Source organism: Merops nubicus, unplaced genomic scaffold (genome assembly GCF_000691845.1).
Source record: "Merops nubicus isolate BGI_N331 unplaced genomic scaffold, ASM69184v1 scaffold17731, whole genome shotgun sequence".
NCBI lineage: Eukaryota > Metazoa > Chordata > Aves > Coraciiformes > Meropidae > Merops > Merops nubicus.
Window position 1 is genome coordinate 1,498 of NW_008587798.1, and position 18,496 is coordinate 19,993.

The 18,496-nt window shown below is 38.6% G+C and overlaps 1 protein-coding gene across 1 annotated transcript in view; it reads right to left on the reverse strand.

Annotated features, from left to right (window-relative positions):
• FRMPD2 (FERM and PDZ domain containing 2) overlaps positions 1–18,496 on the reverse strand; it is a gene marked incomplete at its 3' end in the record, with an annotated part of 57,523 nt that overhangs the window by 596 nt on the left and 38,431 nt on the right. Inside the window, exons 31-41 of the mRNA XM_008949074.1 lie at positions 17,926–18,084; positions 17,097–17,271; positions 15,821–16,031; positions 14,587–14,624; positions 12,179–12,243; positions 10,510–10,671; positions 9,493–9,664; positions 7,567–7,646; positions 5,780–5,865; positions 4,047–4,162; positions 1,206–1,354 (exon numbers count right to left, since the gene is read on the reverse strand). Of these exons, the coding sequence (XP_008947322.1) occupies positions 1,206–1,354; positions 4,047–4,162; positions 5,780–5,865; positions 7,567–7,646; positions 9,493–9,664; positions 10,510–10,671; positions 12,179–12,243; positions 14,587–14,624; positions 15,821–16,031; positions 17,097–17,271; positions 17,926–18,084 (1,413 nt within the window). The remainder of the gene's footprint in view (positions 1–1,205; positions 1,355–4,046; positions 4,163–5,779; positions 5,866–7,566; positions 7,647–9,492; positions 9,665–10,509; positions 10,672–12,178; positions 12,244–14,586; positions 14,625–15,820; positions 16,032–17,096; positions 17,272–17,925; positions 18,085–18,496) is intronic.

Genomic DNA, 18,496 nt, shown 5'->3' on the forward strand with positions numbered 1-18,496 from the left:
GCTTCATTCAGAGTTTTGAGTTACCTCCTTTTTTCTTTATTCTTTTTACCTCTTTGGTACGCACTGCACAGTGCTCAGCCATCACTTTATGCCACTATACAGTGTGTATGGACTGAAATACCTGACAGTTCTTTAATACCTTAATCAGTTACTACAGCTTTTACTTATATAAAATGTCCACTGGCTTGGGTAACCAGTGTTCTCCCTACTAGATCGTTGTGTTTTCTGCACAGACGCACGGCTCAGCTCATAGTATGCCATGCCTACATCAGTAATGGAAGGAAATGAATGGAAATTAATACATGCCCTTGAGCCTTCAGGGAAAGTCAGCAAATCCTGCACCCTTGAGCCTGTGGGATTTTATACCCAGAAAGTCAGAGATATAAAGGCATGTGAAAGAAACTGATAACATTGTAATTACTATGGAAAAGTGGTAGCAATCTATTTCACTGGTAATGACTACGTCATTTAAAGGAAATTCCAGTACTGTTTTGAAGAGTTATGAAATGATCTGTTCTTCAGGAATTTGCTCCTAACTGAGTACTGAGAAACAAAAGATTTGATATGCTTTCCTATAAGATTTCTATAGAATTTTGTAATTCCTGTAGAATTCTACACTTTTTCATCATTTATGTGCTATCAGATGTAATTATGTGTTTTCATTATCTATTGAGGTGCTTTACCTTTTCTTTTTAATTTCACAAAGTTCCTGACCTTAATAGCATCTTGTGTCAATTAGTTCCACGGATCACTGGAGCATTATGTGGAACATTTTCCTTTCATCAACTAAGTGTTTCAGCACTAGTGAATCCCTAGCAGCATGGATTTCTTGCTTTAGTGCAGCCTTTAGAATAGTTCTTAGGCAGGTGTTCAGCAGAGCTTAGGGGGTAACAGGAAAAAGTCAGTCTAGAAAAAAAAGTGATTCATACTCTACTTTTGTGTATTTATTTTTCATTCCATGTTGTCAGTATCTTTGGATATGGAGCAGTGTAAGCCTGATCTGCGTGGAAGGAGAGAGATCCAAATACTGTAGCATCACCCAAGCAGCAGAGTAGAATTCCCATTCTGGCTGGAATAATTGTCTGAGAAACTGGAGTCAGTAAAGACACACAAGCCACTCTCCTGTACACCACACGGAAGGCTGCTAAAAGGCACTTTGTTAGCTCTGATAAACAATCAGATCTTAAAAAGGAATCACACTTTACCATAAATTCCTTTAACACTTCTTGACTCTCAATCCGCAACTGAAGGCCTCGAATAAGACCTGTGATGCCAGTCCTTGGACCTGCTCCAGTCTGTGATGGTTTAAAGTTGATTAACTGAGTCAGTTCATCTCCAGAAGCAAAGGTTCTGCCTATATATCAACAAAAAAGCAAAGGAATTTTTAATTATTGTTGTTCAAATTGCAAAGTCTTGGCTTTAAAAACAAGGGGGCTGCAGTACTTAAGTACATTTTGATGCTTATACTGTGGAAGTGAAATGTGAAAAATACTTTTTGGCTCACTTTTGTTCACAGCAGAAAAAAGAATAAGTCAGCAGCATGAATACAATTAGCACCACATTTCATGTAATTTGGAAGTAGATTCAATTATTGCAACTTATTGCCTCATACATTTTCTAAATACAGTCTGTTCTAAATTAACTGTTCTTTTAGAAGTGTAAACTGTAACGCTAACTTATATTTGTATAGGAGACTCTGGCTGCATCTTCACAGGGAAACATCTTCATGCTTCCGACACTTTCCTGAAAATTCGTATTGCCACATTCTGCTGCTAGGACTAATCACTGCAAATTACTCCTCCCTGAAATAAGAAAGTGTCGTCTGTTCTTTCCATCTTACCACACACTCCCCTTCGTGAACAAGATGTGAAGTATCTCTGATGCATCAAAATCAGGATTCGGTTTTACTAATCAGTTCATCCTGAAGTATATGTTCTGATACAAAATGTGACAGATTAAGAAGATGGATGTACCTTTATATCTCCACAAATATTACTATTCAATTGCAAACCTTTTGTTACCATGTAGAATAAAAACAGTAGCTTTTTTTTTTTTGTAAAAAACAGTGATTTGAGACAGAGGAATTATGGAATTTGTCCTTTGGTGCTACATATCTGTCAATCTGACCTCAGTGCCAGAGAAGTTTAATAAAGCAAGTCATCCTGAATGCCATTATGCACCATACATAAGACAATCAGGTAATCTGGCCCAGTCAGCATGGATTTGTGAAAGATAAAGCAAGTTATCCTGAATGCCATTATGCACCATACACAAGACAATCAGGTAATCTGACCCAGTCAGCATGGATTTGTGAAAGACAGATTCCACTTGACAAATCTGAACTCCTCCTATGATAAGATGACCCACCTAGTGGGTGAGGGAAATGAACTCCTCCTATGATAAAATGACCCACCTAGTGGGTGAGGGAAAGGCAGTGGATGTTGTCTACTCAGGCTTCAGTAAAGCCTTTGACACTGTTTCCCACAGCATTCTCATGGAAAAAATAGCTGCTCGTGGCTTAGACTGGCATATGCTCTGCTGTGTAAAACACTGGCTGGACAGCTGGGCCCAAAAAGTAGTGGTGAATGGAGCTAAATCCAGTTGGGAGCCACTCAAAAGTGGTGTTCCCCAGGGCTCAGTATTGCAGCCACTTCTCTTTAACATCTTTATCAACGATCGTGATGAGGAGTGCACCCTCAGTGAGTTTGTAAATTACACCAATTTAGGTGGAAGTGTTGATCTGCTTGACAGTAGAAGAGCTCTTCAGAGGGGCCTGTACAGGCTGGATTGTTGGGCTGAGTCCAAGTGTATGAGCTTCAGCAAAGACAAGTGCCAGGTCCTGCACTTGGGCCACAACAATCCCACGCTATGCTACAGGGTGATGAGGAGTGCACCCTCAGTGAGTTTGTAAATTACACCAATTTAGGTGGAAGTGTTGATCTGCTTGACAGTAGAAGAGCTCTTCAGAGGGGCCTGTACAGGCTGGATTGTTGGGCTGAGTCCAAGTGTATGAGCTTCAGCAAAGACAAGTGCCAGGTCCTGCACTTGGGCCACAACAATCCCACGCTATGCTACAGGCTTAGGGAAGAGTGGTTGGAAAGCTCCCTGGCAGAAAGGGACATGGAGGTACTGATTGACAGCCAGCTAAATATGAGCCAGCAGTGTGCCCAGACGGCCAAGAAAGCCAACAGCATCCTGGTTTATATCAGAAATAGTGGGGCCATCAGGACTAGGGAAGTGATTGTACCCCTTTACCCAGCACTGATGAGGCCATACTTCAAATACTCTGTTCAGTTTTGGGCACCTCAATGCAAGAAAGACATCAAGGTTTTGGAGCATGTCCAAAGAAAGGCAGCAAAGCTGGTGAAGGGCCTAGAGCACAAGTCTTATGAGGAATGGCTGAGAGAATGGGGACTATTTAGCCTGAAGAAAAGGAGGCTCAGAGGAGACTGAATTGGTCTCCACAACAACCTGAAAGGCAACACTGGAACAGGCTGTCCAGGGAAGTGGTGGAGTCACTAGCCTTGTAGACATGGTGCTTAGGGATAGAGAGTAATAGACTATAATCAAGATATTCACAAATTTTCCTTGGGGAAGGACATTATATATAGCATTAAAAACATATATCCAAAACAAGCAAAAAAAAAAAAGATACAAAAAACTCCACTAAAACCAAAAAGATGCTCATCCTTTTGAGACTGGAGTTCCAAAGCAGAGGTGCTCAGAGGAGTGATGAGTGGGCAATGGCCAGCAGAGATGCCCTCCCTGTGTTTAGTTAACTATATTCAGACTCATGTTCCTTCCTTCTAGCAGTTCTCCAAGAGTTGGAGAACTTCTGAAGTTAGCTGCCTTCATGTGGATGTTGCAAAGGTTTGATGCCCTTCATACGTATCAGTGGTAAAAATTGTGTCCTGAGTGCCCTGGTCTTAGACACAAAGAGCAAGTTCTTAGCTTGTGTACAAGGGATTAGTGGTGTTCTTCCTGTACTTATATGGAGGTGCTGGCCTCTAATGTTAAAGAAACAAGAGAAGTTTCTGCATGGTTACTTCTAGGTAGAACAGAAGTCCTGTGGGGCATATCAACATCTTCATTGTTCCAGCTGTCTGACTCAAACTGCTGACTTTCTCTTCTGCAGCCTTCACATTCTGCATATTCCTGTGACCTGTAAAACAGCATTAGTTGAATGGTTTTATGGAATCATCAAAAGCTTTGATAATCCAAACTGTGCAAAGGTTTTGGGTTTAGTCTATTTTTGATCACTTTTAACTTTCTTGAGCAACTGCTTTCAGGAATTAGTATGAACTCTGAAGAACATAAATTCTAGGTGTAATAGTGGTGTTTTGTCTGGAGCAGTACTTGAAAATCTAGCTAGTGAAAAACACTATTAATCTGCATGTGGCATTTTATTTTTTCAAAGGGATAAGAACATACATAGTATGAAAAGCTACACCAAAAAAAAAAAAAAAGATTGGAAGTGAAGTTTGTCACAATTACAGAGAATTTTTCATGTATGACATTTTTCAGTTGTTAGGCAATTACAGCAAAATAGGCTTTGCTTGTTACTGTTTCCTAAAGCATTTAGAAAATTTCAGAACACTTAAATTTATTTTAGGTAGAAGATATGCTTGCAAACCAGAGTACAACTACGATGTGTGAAGAATGGGTCAAATATTCCTCTACTGGCTAACTCTTCATACACTCAGACCTAACATTTAATTATGTTAGTAAGCTTAAGTGTATCACAGTTTTGCATTATTCTGTTCCATGTATGATCATAATACATAATGTTAGAAATAGCAAAAGGTAGACTTAAGAAGGAGAATAAGATAATAAGGAGCAGGTTTGCAAGTATCAGTAACCATCGCAGGCTGTGCACGGTCAAGTTACACAAAACTTTGGCAAGTAGGAAATAGCAATACCAGAAAATACTGTTAATAAAAAGATCCAGATAACAGGACGGGGGCCATAAAACCATGCTATTTGCAAAACAACCAGAAAAACTTGGATGTTCACGTGGATGTTCTCACTTGGAGATGCTATTAAAGCTTCTTTCAGACTTTATCTCTGCAAGCAGCTAAGTTACGGATGATTTTCATCCCAATTGATTGACTAAATACCATTCTTGCAAAATTTTAAGTTTTAAATGGAAATATTTAGTCCCTTTTTCCATTTATAAGTTGTAAAGAAAATAATTGTACTTCATATATTCTTCATCATAGTAATATATAAAATTGCCTATGTCTTATTAACATTCCTTTATATTTTGATTTCCCATTGTCCTGTAGCTTTTAAATTTGAAGTAAAATTCTTCTTTACTCATACTATGTACTTTCTTTGGAGTAACCCTCAAATTCTAGTGATTCCCAGATGTCTGGAGTTCAGCACCTGTATTGCTGCAGCCATGGTAGTGCAGGGTCCAGCCCAGGCTGCAGGACTTGCTTGGAATGCTGCATAAAACCCATGGGGACCCTGCCCACACCAACGTGATAGTGCTCCCCCTGTTCTCCCCGCCTCAGCTAGGGAGGCTAAAGCTAGCCGAGGCATATCTGCATGAGCAGTTACACCTAGAAGCTTCTGTTTCATTTGCCTCAGTAGCTGTGCAGAAGCTGTTTAGCAGCTCTTACTGCAGATGGAGCTGCATTCCAAGAGAACTGTGTTTCTCTCATTTGGGACACGAGTGTATTTGCATACCATATTAGGACAGCTCTGGAAGTATAATAATAAATATTACTGTTTATACTATTTGTTTTAATAGTTTTACTGCACTTGAAAGACTTACCTGTCTGAAATGTTACTGATGATATCCTTATAGCCTCGTCCAGCCAGCTGACCTGGCAGAGGGGAATTGTCTGTACTTTTTGGATCCTGCAGGTTTAAAATAAAAAAAAAGCTGTGAAAAATCAGTACACAGAAACATCAAGAATATAACTACTTTCATCACGATTCTTTCTTATGTCTGACAAAATGCGTCCTTCACTCAAGAAGGAAAGGGAAAATAGAATAGCTGCTACTTGTAGAAGAAAGTATCTAACTTTGATTCAGTATTGTGGTATTCAGTAGAAGAAAAGAGCCACTTCAGATGTATTTGTGAATTTCATAACAGTACAGTCTTCAGACATCTCTACAACTTAGCATACATGACTAAACTTTGAAAAGGTTCATGTTAGTTATATCCTCTCTGATCTCACAAAGAAAATGCAGTCACAGGAATCATGAGTCACACTCTACACATCACCTCCCACCTCTTAGCAGCAGAAAGAACCAGTGTCTGAGATAGAATTGTTGGTAATAATTTCCTCTTCTTATCTCAGACACAAGGATGCCAGCTGTTAGGTTGCACAAACAGGGTGCACAAACAGGGTGCAGCTGCTCTACTGAAGAAGCACTCAACTAACAGAGCAGGCAAGACCCTTCATCACCCTCCATATACAGTAGAAGCAATAGTGTTGGTGACTGTATTTCCATCCTAAAGAATGATAACTGGGCCCTGCATTTAAATATTGATGCAGGACATCTGCCATTAGTCTGTGGAAGTGGCTCCTTCTCTGTTGTAACACTTGATATATAATTTTTTTAGGGGAATTCATGGCTGCCTATTTAACCATGAATTCAGTTACTCATTTGCTCCACCTACTAACTACACTGATTGTAGAATGTTATATGAATGTTTGTTTTCTATTTGCCAGTGAAAGATATTTTACTGCTGCTTTTTTATATTTTTTTTTTCCCAGCAGCTTGTCATTTTGAAAGTCATTTTGAAAGTCTGTGTCTTTGGAGTAGATGGCAGCTGTGCTCTACGAAGTAAAGCATCAATAGTATCTATTCATAGGAGGCAGATAGAGGCTGTACATTTCACCAATCTCTAACAATTTATTTCCAACACCCATTCCAGCAGTGTACTTAAAAAAACTTCCTCAAACAAATACCTCTTTGAGGTTTTCTCAAGTTATTCACATCAAGAATTTCTTCCATTTTTCTCTTTCAAGCTTGATTGTAAAATGGTTGAGTCAGGGTTTGGTTTTTTAATTTGTTCTGGAGGATATGAAGACCTACATTTCTCACATTTTCTGATGTACAGTTGTAAACTTAGAAATAGTAGATGCTGTAAAATTTGGTGTGCAGTGTCTTGTAGGACTTACTAATATTCAAAAACTTAACCATGTTTAAAGACATTTGGGTGCCTTGTAGTTATGAATGTTAATGGAAGATGGTTGAATAGAAATCTTTTCAAGTACATTTTTTTTTTCAAATGCTGAAAGAATGGTAGAATTACTAAATCATTCATTCCAATATTATAAATCACCAGAACTAGACATACATATAGCCTTCCATTCCCTGCCCTTTTAGCATGTATATCATACTAATCATATGCTCTTATCTCAGTGGAATCCCCTGACTGATTCAGATGTTAGCAGTCCCAGTCAGTCATTGCAGCACACTTACCTCACAATAATCTTTTTTCATTAAGAAGGTGTGGTTCTTGTCTGCATTCCAACAAACCCATTTTGTAAACAAACATATGAGTACATTGCCTGATAACTTCTAGAAGCCTGATTCAGATTTTACCTTGGTGCACATCTGTTTGGATTCTTCCTCTTCATTGAAAGTGAAAACAGGCTGAGCTTGTAGGTGTCCCTCAGCATAATCTGAATACCAGAAAAGAAAATAAAAGGTCTATAAAGCATGAAAATATAGGTTTGTTTCTTCTGTGCCATCCACGCCTTTGTGTCTTGGGTGACTTCCATGACTTTGAACATGGAAAAGGCACTGAGATACAGTGTCAGAAACTGGCATGGAATATCCCTTTCATGGAAGCTCTGAGAGGGTTAGTATAGCACAAATGCCATATATCACCACTGAAGAAGCCAGCATAACTCAAGCTGCTGGAAGATACACTGCAGTAGATCCCTGTATCAATAGCAGTTACAAAATAAAGAAAACAGAATTTAAATCTGCCCTCACTAGCCCAACCCATTCCTTTGCAGTGCTAAGGGACAAATACTGCAAATTAACTTTGGTGTCAGTCCTTCTATAATACCATTGGGTTTTGCTACTCCAGGAAAACAGTTAAACTTTTTTAGAAACTCTTTAATTCACCAGTATCATGTGAGATGCAAATAAGTGTCCCCACAGCTAGTTCCTTGACTTTGCAGAGATGGAGGAAAGGCTAATCTCACTGAAGTGCATGGGAATAGTTCCAGATCCCTTAACAGAGCAAAAGCTTCAATCAGCCTTTTTATAACTGTCTGTCCTTCCATTTTTTTTTCCATCATTAGCCCCCCAGTTTAAACTAGAATAGAGATGGGGCGGTGAACATCCTCCTCCCAGGCTGGTGCTAGGCATAGCTTTCTCATCCTTATGGGAAAAACTTTGCTCTTGAAACACACAAGCAAAGGGGTGTCCAGTGCTTATGACAGCCTAGAAGTTCAAGAGGATTAGGTTCAGTCTTATAGATACTGAAAAAATTGAGATCCTTGAACCCTAGAGGCAGCTGCTGCCTTATAGCAGAATCGCCTAAAATACCTGTGCAGGTAAGTTTGCAACATTAAAGCTGACTAGGTGCATAAATGTTTGTTGTAAAATAAGTCCAAAACCCACAGTCAGTTATACATCTCTTCCTAGTCAGCTAATAAGAAAGTAGTTAACAATGGCAGTGGCTTCTTGCCTGAGAAGGTTTGAAAAAAACCCTGCAATTTGTAACCAGCAGGCCAGATGGTATATTAAAGAGGAATTCTATATACTTCCCACTGAAGTTTCTCTACCTTGTAGGAAACATTTCAGTGTTCAAAGAAATTGAAAAGTGATGGCTATAAATCCCTAATCTAATGGTAATAGTATACCCTTGCTTCCACTCCCAACTTTAATTAATATTTAAATTTTGAGTATTCAGTAGAGCAGAGCCTGCAGCACAAGTTTCTTCCATTAGAGTTAGTCAGCTCTCTAAGTACTGCCCTATTCAGGTGGGCATACTCTCAAATTAATAGCAACCAACTTGAGAGCAGATGCTTCTGCTTTTGAACATGAACAAGCACAGAAGGGAGAGGAGCTGTCTGCCAGGCAGACCAGGAGGTGCAGTGCTTCCAAGAAATGAGGTAGGAGTGCTGGGATGTGGAAATTGTGAAAAATGTCTTTTAGCAGCTGGGTCAACAACTGGCTGTGATTCCATCAATGAGTTGTATAAGATTGGGTAAAATCATACCAGGAACCTTCATGACTTAAAAGCATAAACTGAGTTAAAGCATTTTTGCAGCTTTGCTTCTGCTGCTCCTAGACTTAAAATCATGCTTGGGTATTCCTTCTATGTGGTCCTATGCCTTGAGTAGCTTAGCCAGTTCTGCAGATGAGGGTGAAGAATGTGTTTGTATCCATAACAATGAATAAGGACTAACTGTAAAGTTAGCAATACTGAATTGTTTTTACTAACAGGAAAGCTGAACTCAGGCAACACACGATCCCACTTTTATCATATACTGAGTGGGTGTAGCTGCTTACCTGGCTCTGCTTTTGTGTTGGGGGTGGGGGCCGTGCTGTTGCTCGGGTGGCCTGAGTAAGCCCAGTGCAGAGCCATGCTGCGGCAGACCGTCAGCTGGACGGTGCCCCGCGCCTGCCGCAGCAGGTCTATGACTGTCTGCCGGGGCAGGCCAGACACAAAAGTCTCATTCACCTGGAAAAAAAATACCATGACATGTACTTCCAGACTCCTGTAACAGAAAGCTTATTTTTAATTGCATATCCCAGCACTGGGCAATCTTTATATAACTTCTTTGCACTTCGCGTGTCATCATTCTGTTGCATTTTAGTAATTTGCTTAGCTCCTCCTCTCATCCTATTCCATGATTGCCAGAAGTACACCACAAATGTATAGTCTGCATCTCCTTTGAGACACTAGCAGAGCGTTGTTTCTCCCCCTCTTCATATGGAAGACAGATAGAGGAGAAATGTAAGTAAATGAAAAAGAGAAAAGCAAACAAAAATATTGAAACTCCTGGAGTTGGAGAAAAAAAAAAAAAGATTTAAATTGCAACACTGTTAAAATACAGCTTTTGAATCTTTATTTAAAATCTTAGTAAGTCCAGTGCCTTTTTTTTTTGTCCTGTTAATACCTCGCTGGCCCTGATGATAGGTTTCTCCCAGTATCCTCCTGGTTAGGTGTTATATGCACGCTTTGGTCAGTTAACTCTTGTTTCCCTGACTTTTTTTCTTGTGAAATCCTCACTAGGCACAGTTGCACTTGCTCTGCTATTCTGGGTTTGCTTCTGTTCTGGATTGCCCAACAGCCACCTCCAGCTGTAGACAGGCCCAGTCTCACAGGAAGCTGAAATTTATGCAGTGGGGGGTGGCTGGGTGGGACAGCCCTCTGACCCCCAGAAGCCAAGGGACACAATCTGCTACGTGTTACTGTGCCAAGCAGCCTCGGATTTCCAATCTGCAAAAACTTTATACTGAACAGAATGCTCATTATAGATTAACTAGAGAAAGCATAGGCAAAACAATGAAGAAAAGCATTACCTTAAGCAGGATGTCACCAACTTGAAGCCTCCCATCCAAATCTGCAATGCTGTCTGGGCTGATGGCTTTTATTAGGATAGCCCTGCCATTTCTTCCACCTACCAGTGCAAATCCTAGGCTTCCATTTTCTGCTTTTTCCAGCTCAATCTTAATAATGAAGTCCTACAATAGAAAAGGATGCAGTCTAAAGTGGAGTTTATTCAGGGTTGTGTTTTGTTTGCAATCCCATTATGGTTTGCAGTCTTCACTGGCTGGTGCCGATTATGGGCTATATCCTTCTTCCTTCTCTTGAATAGGTGCATAGAACTTCCAGTGGTTAACATAGCAGCTGCATTTGTGCATTAGAACGAAAATAGCACATACTTACTTCCATAATCTTTTTAAATAATTGCTGGAGTGGAAAATAACCTCTTAAGTGCAAGAAAACATACTTTTTTTAAATTCTTTTATAATATATCAAATACATCAACTTTGACAAACAAGTCACTCTTATTTCCAGCATGACACTAATGCAGTACATACTCCATTCTTTTATTGTTCTATATTAAAAAGCTTAACTTTTCAACCCCAACATACATATCTGTTTGCTTTTAGGAGTTAATTCAGTTCTAAAATCAGCTGCTTTTTTAGGGTCAAGTATTATGTCAGAAGTAGCAGCAACCTAGAAACGTTTATGACTTGCAGCATGACTAGTTGCAATGTTGCAAATATCAATTATTTTAGCAAACTGAACAGATAAACCATCATGGATTAAATGGTGCAGAAGAAGCAGTAATAGTGATGATGTAATCAAAACCAAGAATCTTATTCCCGTTTTTCTGCCAGGTTGAAGGTCTAATTTTAACAAGAGACAGCCTTTTCATGTAAACTAAAATCAAAAGAAAACTAGTAAATCTATCCTCATGAGACATCAGCCCTAATGTGGGTAATTTCAATTCCGAGTAACATTATTTTCCAGACTTGCAGAAACAGAAGCGGTGTTTGCACTTGTAAGAATTTTGAATCACTGTATATTGAGCATGGAAATAACTTCTTTTATCGAGGAACACAACTGTGTATTTTAGGAATTTGTAACTTAAAAAATGCCGTTACTCTTGCAAAATTCAAACTGTTATGGTTTATGTCAGTGCTACTTAATACTCCAAAGGTTTGGAGTAAATTTTCCTCATTTCAAATGCCCTATCCAAGACTTTTAGAATGAAACATATTAATCTCAGTTTTCAAAGACTGTTGTTGAAAATGCTTCACAGTTACAATTACACTTATTTTCCCCAGAATCCTGTGCTGTGGCATTCTGTACCATTTTGTTGTGCCACTTTCTTTCTGAGCTAGGGATTAATCTTGTAAGCTGTTAAGAGTACTATGAAGACCTAATAGAGGGGCTACATCATGTAAGATGTGCTTATATTACCAGGTTAGTAAAATAGTGAAATTATATATTGAAAAATAATAATAGAAGAGTCTGACCCCAGGAATCACTCAGTACATTCTAGTCCAGGAATGCTGAAGTAATTCAACACTTCATAGGATATTCTCCAAATGCATTATATTCACATTTTCAAAGAAACTGAAGAGGAAGCAAATACATCAAATACCACTGTTGAAAAAAATTCAATATAACTCACTTCACTTGATGGGCCAGCTCATGCTTGATAAAATTCTCACTAACCTTACATTCTGGAGAGTCGGGAGCGTTTTGCTGAGCATCACAATTTGTTTCCTCTAAATGTTTCCCTGTGAAAAAGCAGCAACAATCTTTACTCAGTTGTACTGATAAAATGTTCTATAATATATCACTCAAAACATATTCAGAGACATAATAAAGCATTTTGTATTTTACATGTAAAATACAAAACTTTCGTGGGCTTACACTCCTGAACTATGAACAGTCTTCTGCACATTATCCCTGTACACTTTTTGCCTCCCAGTGATCAGGTTCCAAAATAAGCTCTAAAAGCTGCATGTTACAGCAGAGATGCCAGATGGACAACAGGTAATGTATAAATGTTCTCTGAAACTCTAAGGGAGGCAGTATTATTTACGAAGGATTAATCTTTCCCAGGTGCTGCCAGTACCACTACAGACTTATTTTATCTCAAAGAGAGCACAGAGTTTTGTAAACACTGATTGAGAAATGCAAAGTTCCTTACCGTGTTGATGCAGCAGATGCTGTTCTTGGGGACTTGGTTTTTCATTTGAGAAGGAAATATTTGCTTTCTCTGTCTCAGCAGGTGGCCCTAAAAGCATATATGTAGGTTTGTTCTGATAGGCCTCCTGCTAACCTCCATCTACACAAGGGAATGTAAACTCTGTGCTTAGATTATTAAACAAAGCATCAATCTCGGTACTGTATGAGCTAGTTTGAGACATCGCTGTGTGATTAAGTTTGCCAAATTGCACAGTGATATCTCTGCAATTCTTCACAGAATTGTCTGCATTGCATCCCAGCCATTGCTATTTTAAAAATTATAATAGCAATCGGAGGTCACACTGACTCATTCTAGATATGTGGCAGTGACCAGGCAGAGGAAGAAGCAGGGTTTGTTAGTGTCTGCAGAGATTGGTACGTAAGAAGACAATGTCCATTTCTTGACATTCCCACCTCTACCCACTCCCAGTTTTGGGGTTTTGCTTTATCATATCTTGCTGATCTTAGTTCTCTTCCAGAAAGTACTCTTAATTTATGAATTACAGAAAATTATGAGTGTTATGTTGTTGTTTGTCTGTTTTAAGAAAGCTCACTGTTGCACTTACAATTTTAGTTTGTTTGTTTGGATTTTTTTTTGCAAGAGAGTATAGTGAATGAAGGCCTGCTTTCTTAACAACAAATTAGTATGGAATTATCTATATTATCTATCAGAGATGGTAGCAAACATAACAGCAAATACCCAATGACTATAGATTTATTTTTTAAGCTTCTTATAGAAGGGAAGAATCTTGTTTTGTAAGAGGAGCAGGTAACTTTACCACTGTAGAGCTCATAAACCTGTATAAAAGTAAGTCACATCTGTTGACCTATTTTGAAAGTGAGAAATCTTGAGAAATCTTGGCCTCTGCAGAGCTCATGAAGCAAGGATGTGCAAGCAAAACTCTACCAGGATATGCATTTACCATGCTTTAGTTATACCACAGTAACCGGAGTACACACAACTTCATGTCCTGTGGTAAATTCAGAGCAGCTTGTTCTTAGTAAGTGAAACAAACTGATCCAGATTATAGAACCAAACACATTACTACTTGTAAAGTAGGAAATCTGTAACTAGCTTGACTTGGAATCATTCCCTCAGGTAGCCACGTGACAGTATTCAGATGAGTGTAGGCATACGAGAAATGCTGGTCCAGGGTTACTTTTTTGGGTAATCTTTGCATGATTTAAAAATAAATAAATCAATCAATCATATATTCAGTCAGGTAAATGAAACTGTGGGTGAGGCCTGACTTAATACTGCAGCCAGATGTACACTGGAAAGTATTACTTGCATAGCTAACACACTTTCTATGCAGTGATGTATTTGCGAAGCATCTTTCCACCTGATGGTGCAGATGTAACCTTTGTCTGCTGAGACTCCTCCTACTGCTAGAGCAATTCTGGTCAGCTCTTTGTAATGAAGAGGATTACTGAAGTTTTGTGTCAATTACTGGTGCTGCCTGTTTCTGATTTTCTGTAGATTTATTGATAACAGTTTAAAAAGTTGGTCTAGATGATGTAGTGGTGGCTCATGTTAAACAGTAGATCAAAAACTGCTGGAAAACTCCTTGGAGAATGGTTTCAATCAAAACAGATGTTGAAATATGACCACATAAAATTCCCATTTAAAAATAACAAATTAAAAAAAAAAAATTGAAACTGGCTATGGAAAATGCAATATTTTTTTTTTTTTAGAGACCTATACATTTCTGTCTTTAAGAAGGTACCAAATTTTCTTCATACCCTTAGAATGGCCACAGCAGAGGTATTGAATGCCACATTGCTATCTGTTAATGACTTTTAAAATGCAAATAATCAATACCTTGTACTTATTTCCAAAATCAGAAGCAAGTTTTGAACTAAAAACCAAAAATATTAGCCTTACTTACTATTTTCCTGCTCTATAGGAACCACTGGATTGCCATTTCTGGGGGCAGAAAAAGTGAAATGTATGAGCCATTAAGAGCTGCATGCTTTGTGAAGCACATATGAAAAATAATTTTAGAAAGTCTGTTGTCTAAATTGTAGTTGTACTTCTATGATTTTTTTAATGGTGCTTTCCTAAAGAGCATTTATATCAGTATATAAAATACTTGACTCTATTTAACAACCGTGAAACATTTTATTTAAATGGGGTGGGGAAAGAAAGAACATGTTAAAACATCTGTTCCAATAAAGGACTTCTCTGTGGTACATTTTGAATTTAGCTTCAGTTCCCTCTCTCATATTTGGGAATGACATTTTGTCATTTCCTTTACCCTGCTTCTGTTTGTCTCCTTAGATAGTAAATTCTTACAATCAGGGTGCATTGCCTACTAACTGCTTGTACAGCAAGAAGTGTAATGATGCTGCAGTTTCTTCATTTGCTAGACCAGTGCAAGTTGCTAAAACACTGAAAAAAGTTTGAACTATGTTAAGACAGCTGTGACAGACACACCAGCGCTCACTCTGATTATGTAACTTAGTTATTCACGTGCTTTGGGGTTACAATTGGACTTTTCCTGTGAGAACTTTGGAAGCTATATCAGGCCGGGACCTTACCTGGTGCTATATCAAACTACAGAACACAGTAAACTTGAAGTGCAGCCAAGAACTGATGAGGCAAATTCTTAACTGCAGGCTATTGATCAAGCCTGGAATTAATTTTTGTTATGTGCTGCAGATTCAATGCTGCATTTCTCATACCTTTCTAAAATGTTTGGCTTTTGGAAGTAACTCGGTTTCCTGTCAGAGGTAGTCTCTTGCCTGTAATTGTGAATCTGCGATTGTATGGGGAAGGTTGGAACCAGTGGTGGAAATACAAAGATTCTTCTCTAGAGAACAGGATATCTGGAAATGGTGTCCATCCTCACAGGTAAAGGATTTGTATTTGTGTTTGGATGATGGAGTCTGAAGTGTCCTTTTTTGTGTTGTATGGGTCTGCTTGTACTCACTGTACTACCAGGGTGTCAAGATATCTTACGGATGCTATGTATCAGGTTGCAATGTTCAGATGAAGTAAATAATTTGTCTTGTAGTTCGTCTTGGTTTTATTGTTTGACTTGATATAAAATTTAGAAACCTGCTTCAACATTAGGATTGAGATTGAGCATGCTCAGGTTTACCTTGTTGGCTCAGATTTACCTTGTGGCTTTGATTTGGACATTCTGGGTGGCAGCTTCACACACTCTCACTGCATCATCCAGGCTAATGCCCTCAGTGCACAGTCCACAGATGCAAACAATCTGATCTCGTGGCTGCAAACTGCCTTCCACACTGGCAGGAGAGCCAGGCACTATGTCTAGGACATAAATACCTTGTAACTTGCTTCCAGCTCCTCCTGTCAGCTTCAAGCCTAGAATAATGCAGAGAAAGCATCTTTTGTGGCAGCGTGTTTTGAATTTTACTGTCAGTGACATACAGATGTGGGTCATTGAAGCTGGGCTGAACAGATCACTGATGTTACAAGTCTTGGCCCGGTGAGATGGGGTATAAGAAGTGGACTGGGAAAGTGAAATGCAATTAGATGTTAAAAAAGAACAGAAAAAAAAAATATATATTGTCCATCTCTATGCTTCAGCTATTCAATAATGCGTTATTCGACCTGATGTTGAAAGTCATTTGAGTAAGACACTGGGCTGCCTAGCAGTAAATCTTCTTTACCAGAGGACTAGTGCCTTGCAGCAGGGCTTAGAGTGCCATGGGTAACAGAGGTGTACAACAGCTGAGGAGATACCTATACACTGCAAAACTGAACTGCGCAATGATATTCAAGCAATCCCTGAAAAAGCTGTTTTCTGAAACAGAAACAGGATGCTATACCTGAACAAGTATAGCTATACTGTTCCCTGGACCTACACTTTTGTGTGCAGTACTCGTCACATTCTGCAGAAATATCAGGATATGCTGTGGGGATTTCTTTAATCACTTGTATTACACAATGTAGATAAAGCCTTGTATCTGTGGTGAATCAAGGAATTGAGTGGAGATTTTTTGAATAGCAAACTATTGGCTTAACCAGTGGCTCATCCTTCCTTATTTTTTTTTTTTCCCCCTCCAAACAGCTCTTTATGTATCTCAGTAGGTAGTAGGCATTATTATCTAATGACCAACAATTTCTATATATCAAAAACATAAAAATACGAGACTGGAGATCTGACAGAAATTTCAGCTGATGGGGTGGTAATACAAAGATCATTCTTCCAACTATCTTCATTGTTCTAGTAAGAGATATTAGTCTTTCCTCTAAGGCCTTGTCCAAATTAAAGCTCTCTGTTCCTTGGTCAAGGGTGATGGAGGAGAGCATAACGGAGTCAAGGTCACTCAGGATCATATTGATTGAAGACCACAGTTGCTTATGAATATTTTACAGTTGCTGTAATCCCTGTCCAAAATAGCATACATAGTATTTATTACACACCTAGCTGTCCATTGGCACCTTTTGTGAGGGTAATTTCGGGAATCTCATCTGGCTTAATAGAGGGATGTGGATCACTGTCAGCTCGACCAACCACAAGGTGCAGATCAGGAGGAGAGCTTTGCAGTAAAGTCAGGACTTCATTGCATGGTAAAGATGTGACATCAATTCCATTCACCTAAATGACAAACCAGTAAAATGATGTCATAGATCTCATTGACCATCATGCACTTCTCTCTGCACTCTGAATTTTTTGTATGAACTTAATTTAAGTTTTCACTTTTCAAAGCAAAGTTTTGCTTTGCTGTAGCATTTGTTAGTGAATGCAACAGTTAAGATTGCAGTAAGATGTCTTTTTTGAACTTTTTCTGAATGCAGAGCTTTCAGAAAAAATAGTTCTTTTTTTTCTTTAAATTCAAGGTCTTGTAGCAAAAATAACAAGTAAAATTTTTTAACGTAACAAACCAAAGGTGAACCAGGCATAAAACAGGTTTTATTTATACATTACAGAGGACATAACTCCTGCATCCTTTGTATATCGCCTAACTTATTACATTAAATCTGTTTATGTCATTTAATCAAGAAGACATTCAATGTCTCAGCTGTCTTGCATTACTGCTAGGTGATTCGTGTTTTTTGCCTTGCCATACAATCTATAAAGTCTGAAATTTGTCCTGCTGAAAAAGCAGAATTATATTTGTTATATGATTCATTTGCACTTGCATGCCTAAATCTGTGATAAACTGGACTCTACATAGGAAGAATGCTGAAGCTAAATGACATTGTTCTGCAAATATTTTCTCCTATGTATAAACTCAAAGAGTTACTGTACCATAATAATTCTGTCTCCTCTTCTCAGTCTTCCATCAGACAGGGCAGGGTCATGCAAGATATCATCAACATACAGGCAGGAGTCCACTTTGTTGAGAACTACAGAGAATCCATAACCATTGTTCTCTGACTTTGTCAATGTCACAAAGATCTCCATTTCCTATTAAAATAAGAGCAAGATACATTTGCTGTAGGATTTTCTGTTGCTTCGTTAACATCTTCCATTATGTTTTACTTGCAGATGGTATAAATCAGGGCATACATAAAGATTTCTCTAATCTGTTACTGCTTAATTTCAGAATTAATGCTACTTCTTTTTACCTAGTGAAGGTTCATGGTGATTGATTCATTGATAGGGTCTAACAGGGCAGAGAATGCCACCAGGAACTGGAATTTTGGCACCTGAAATGTGTAAAGAAAGGCTTGGAGGCCTCTGAGATGACAAGCATTACAATAGTAGTGTTCAGAGATTATTGTTGTTGCTACTATTTCTGTCCCACTGAAGGAAATGGCTGGAGCTAAACTTTGTCCTCAGTGCTCTCAAATTAGTAGGAATTCAGAGCTCATTAATG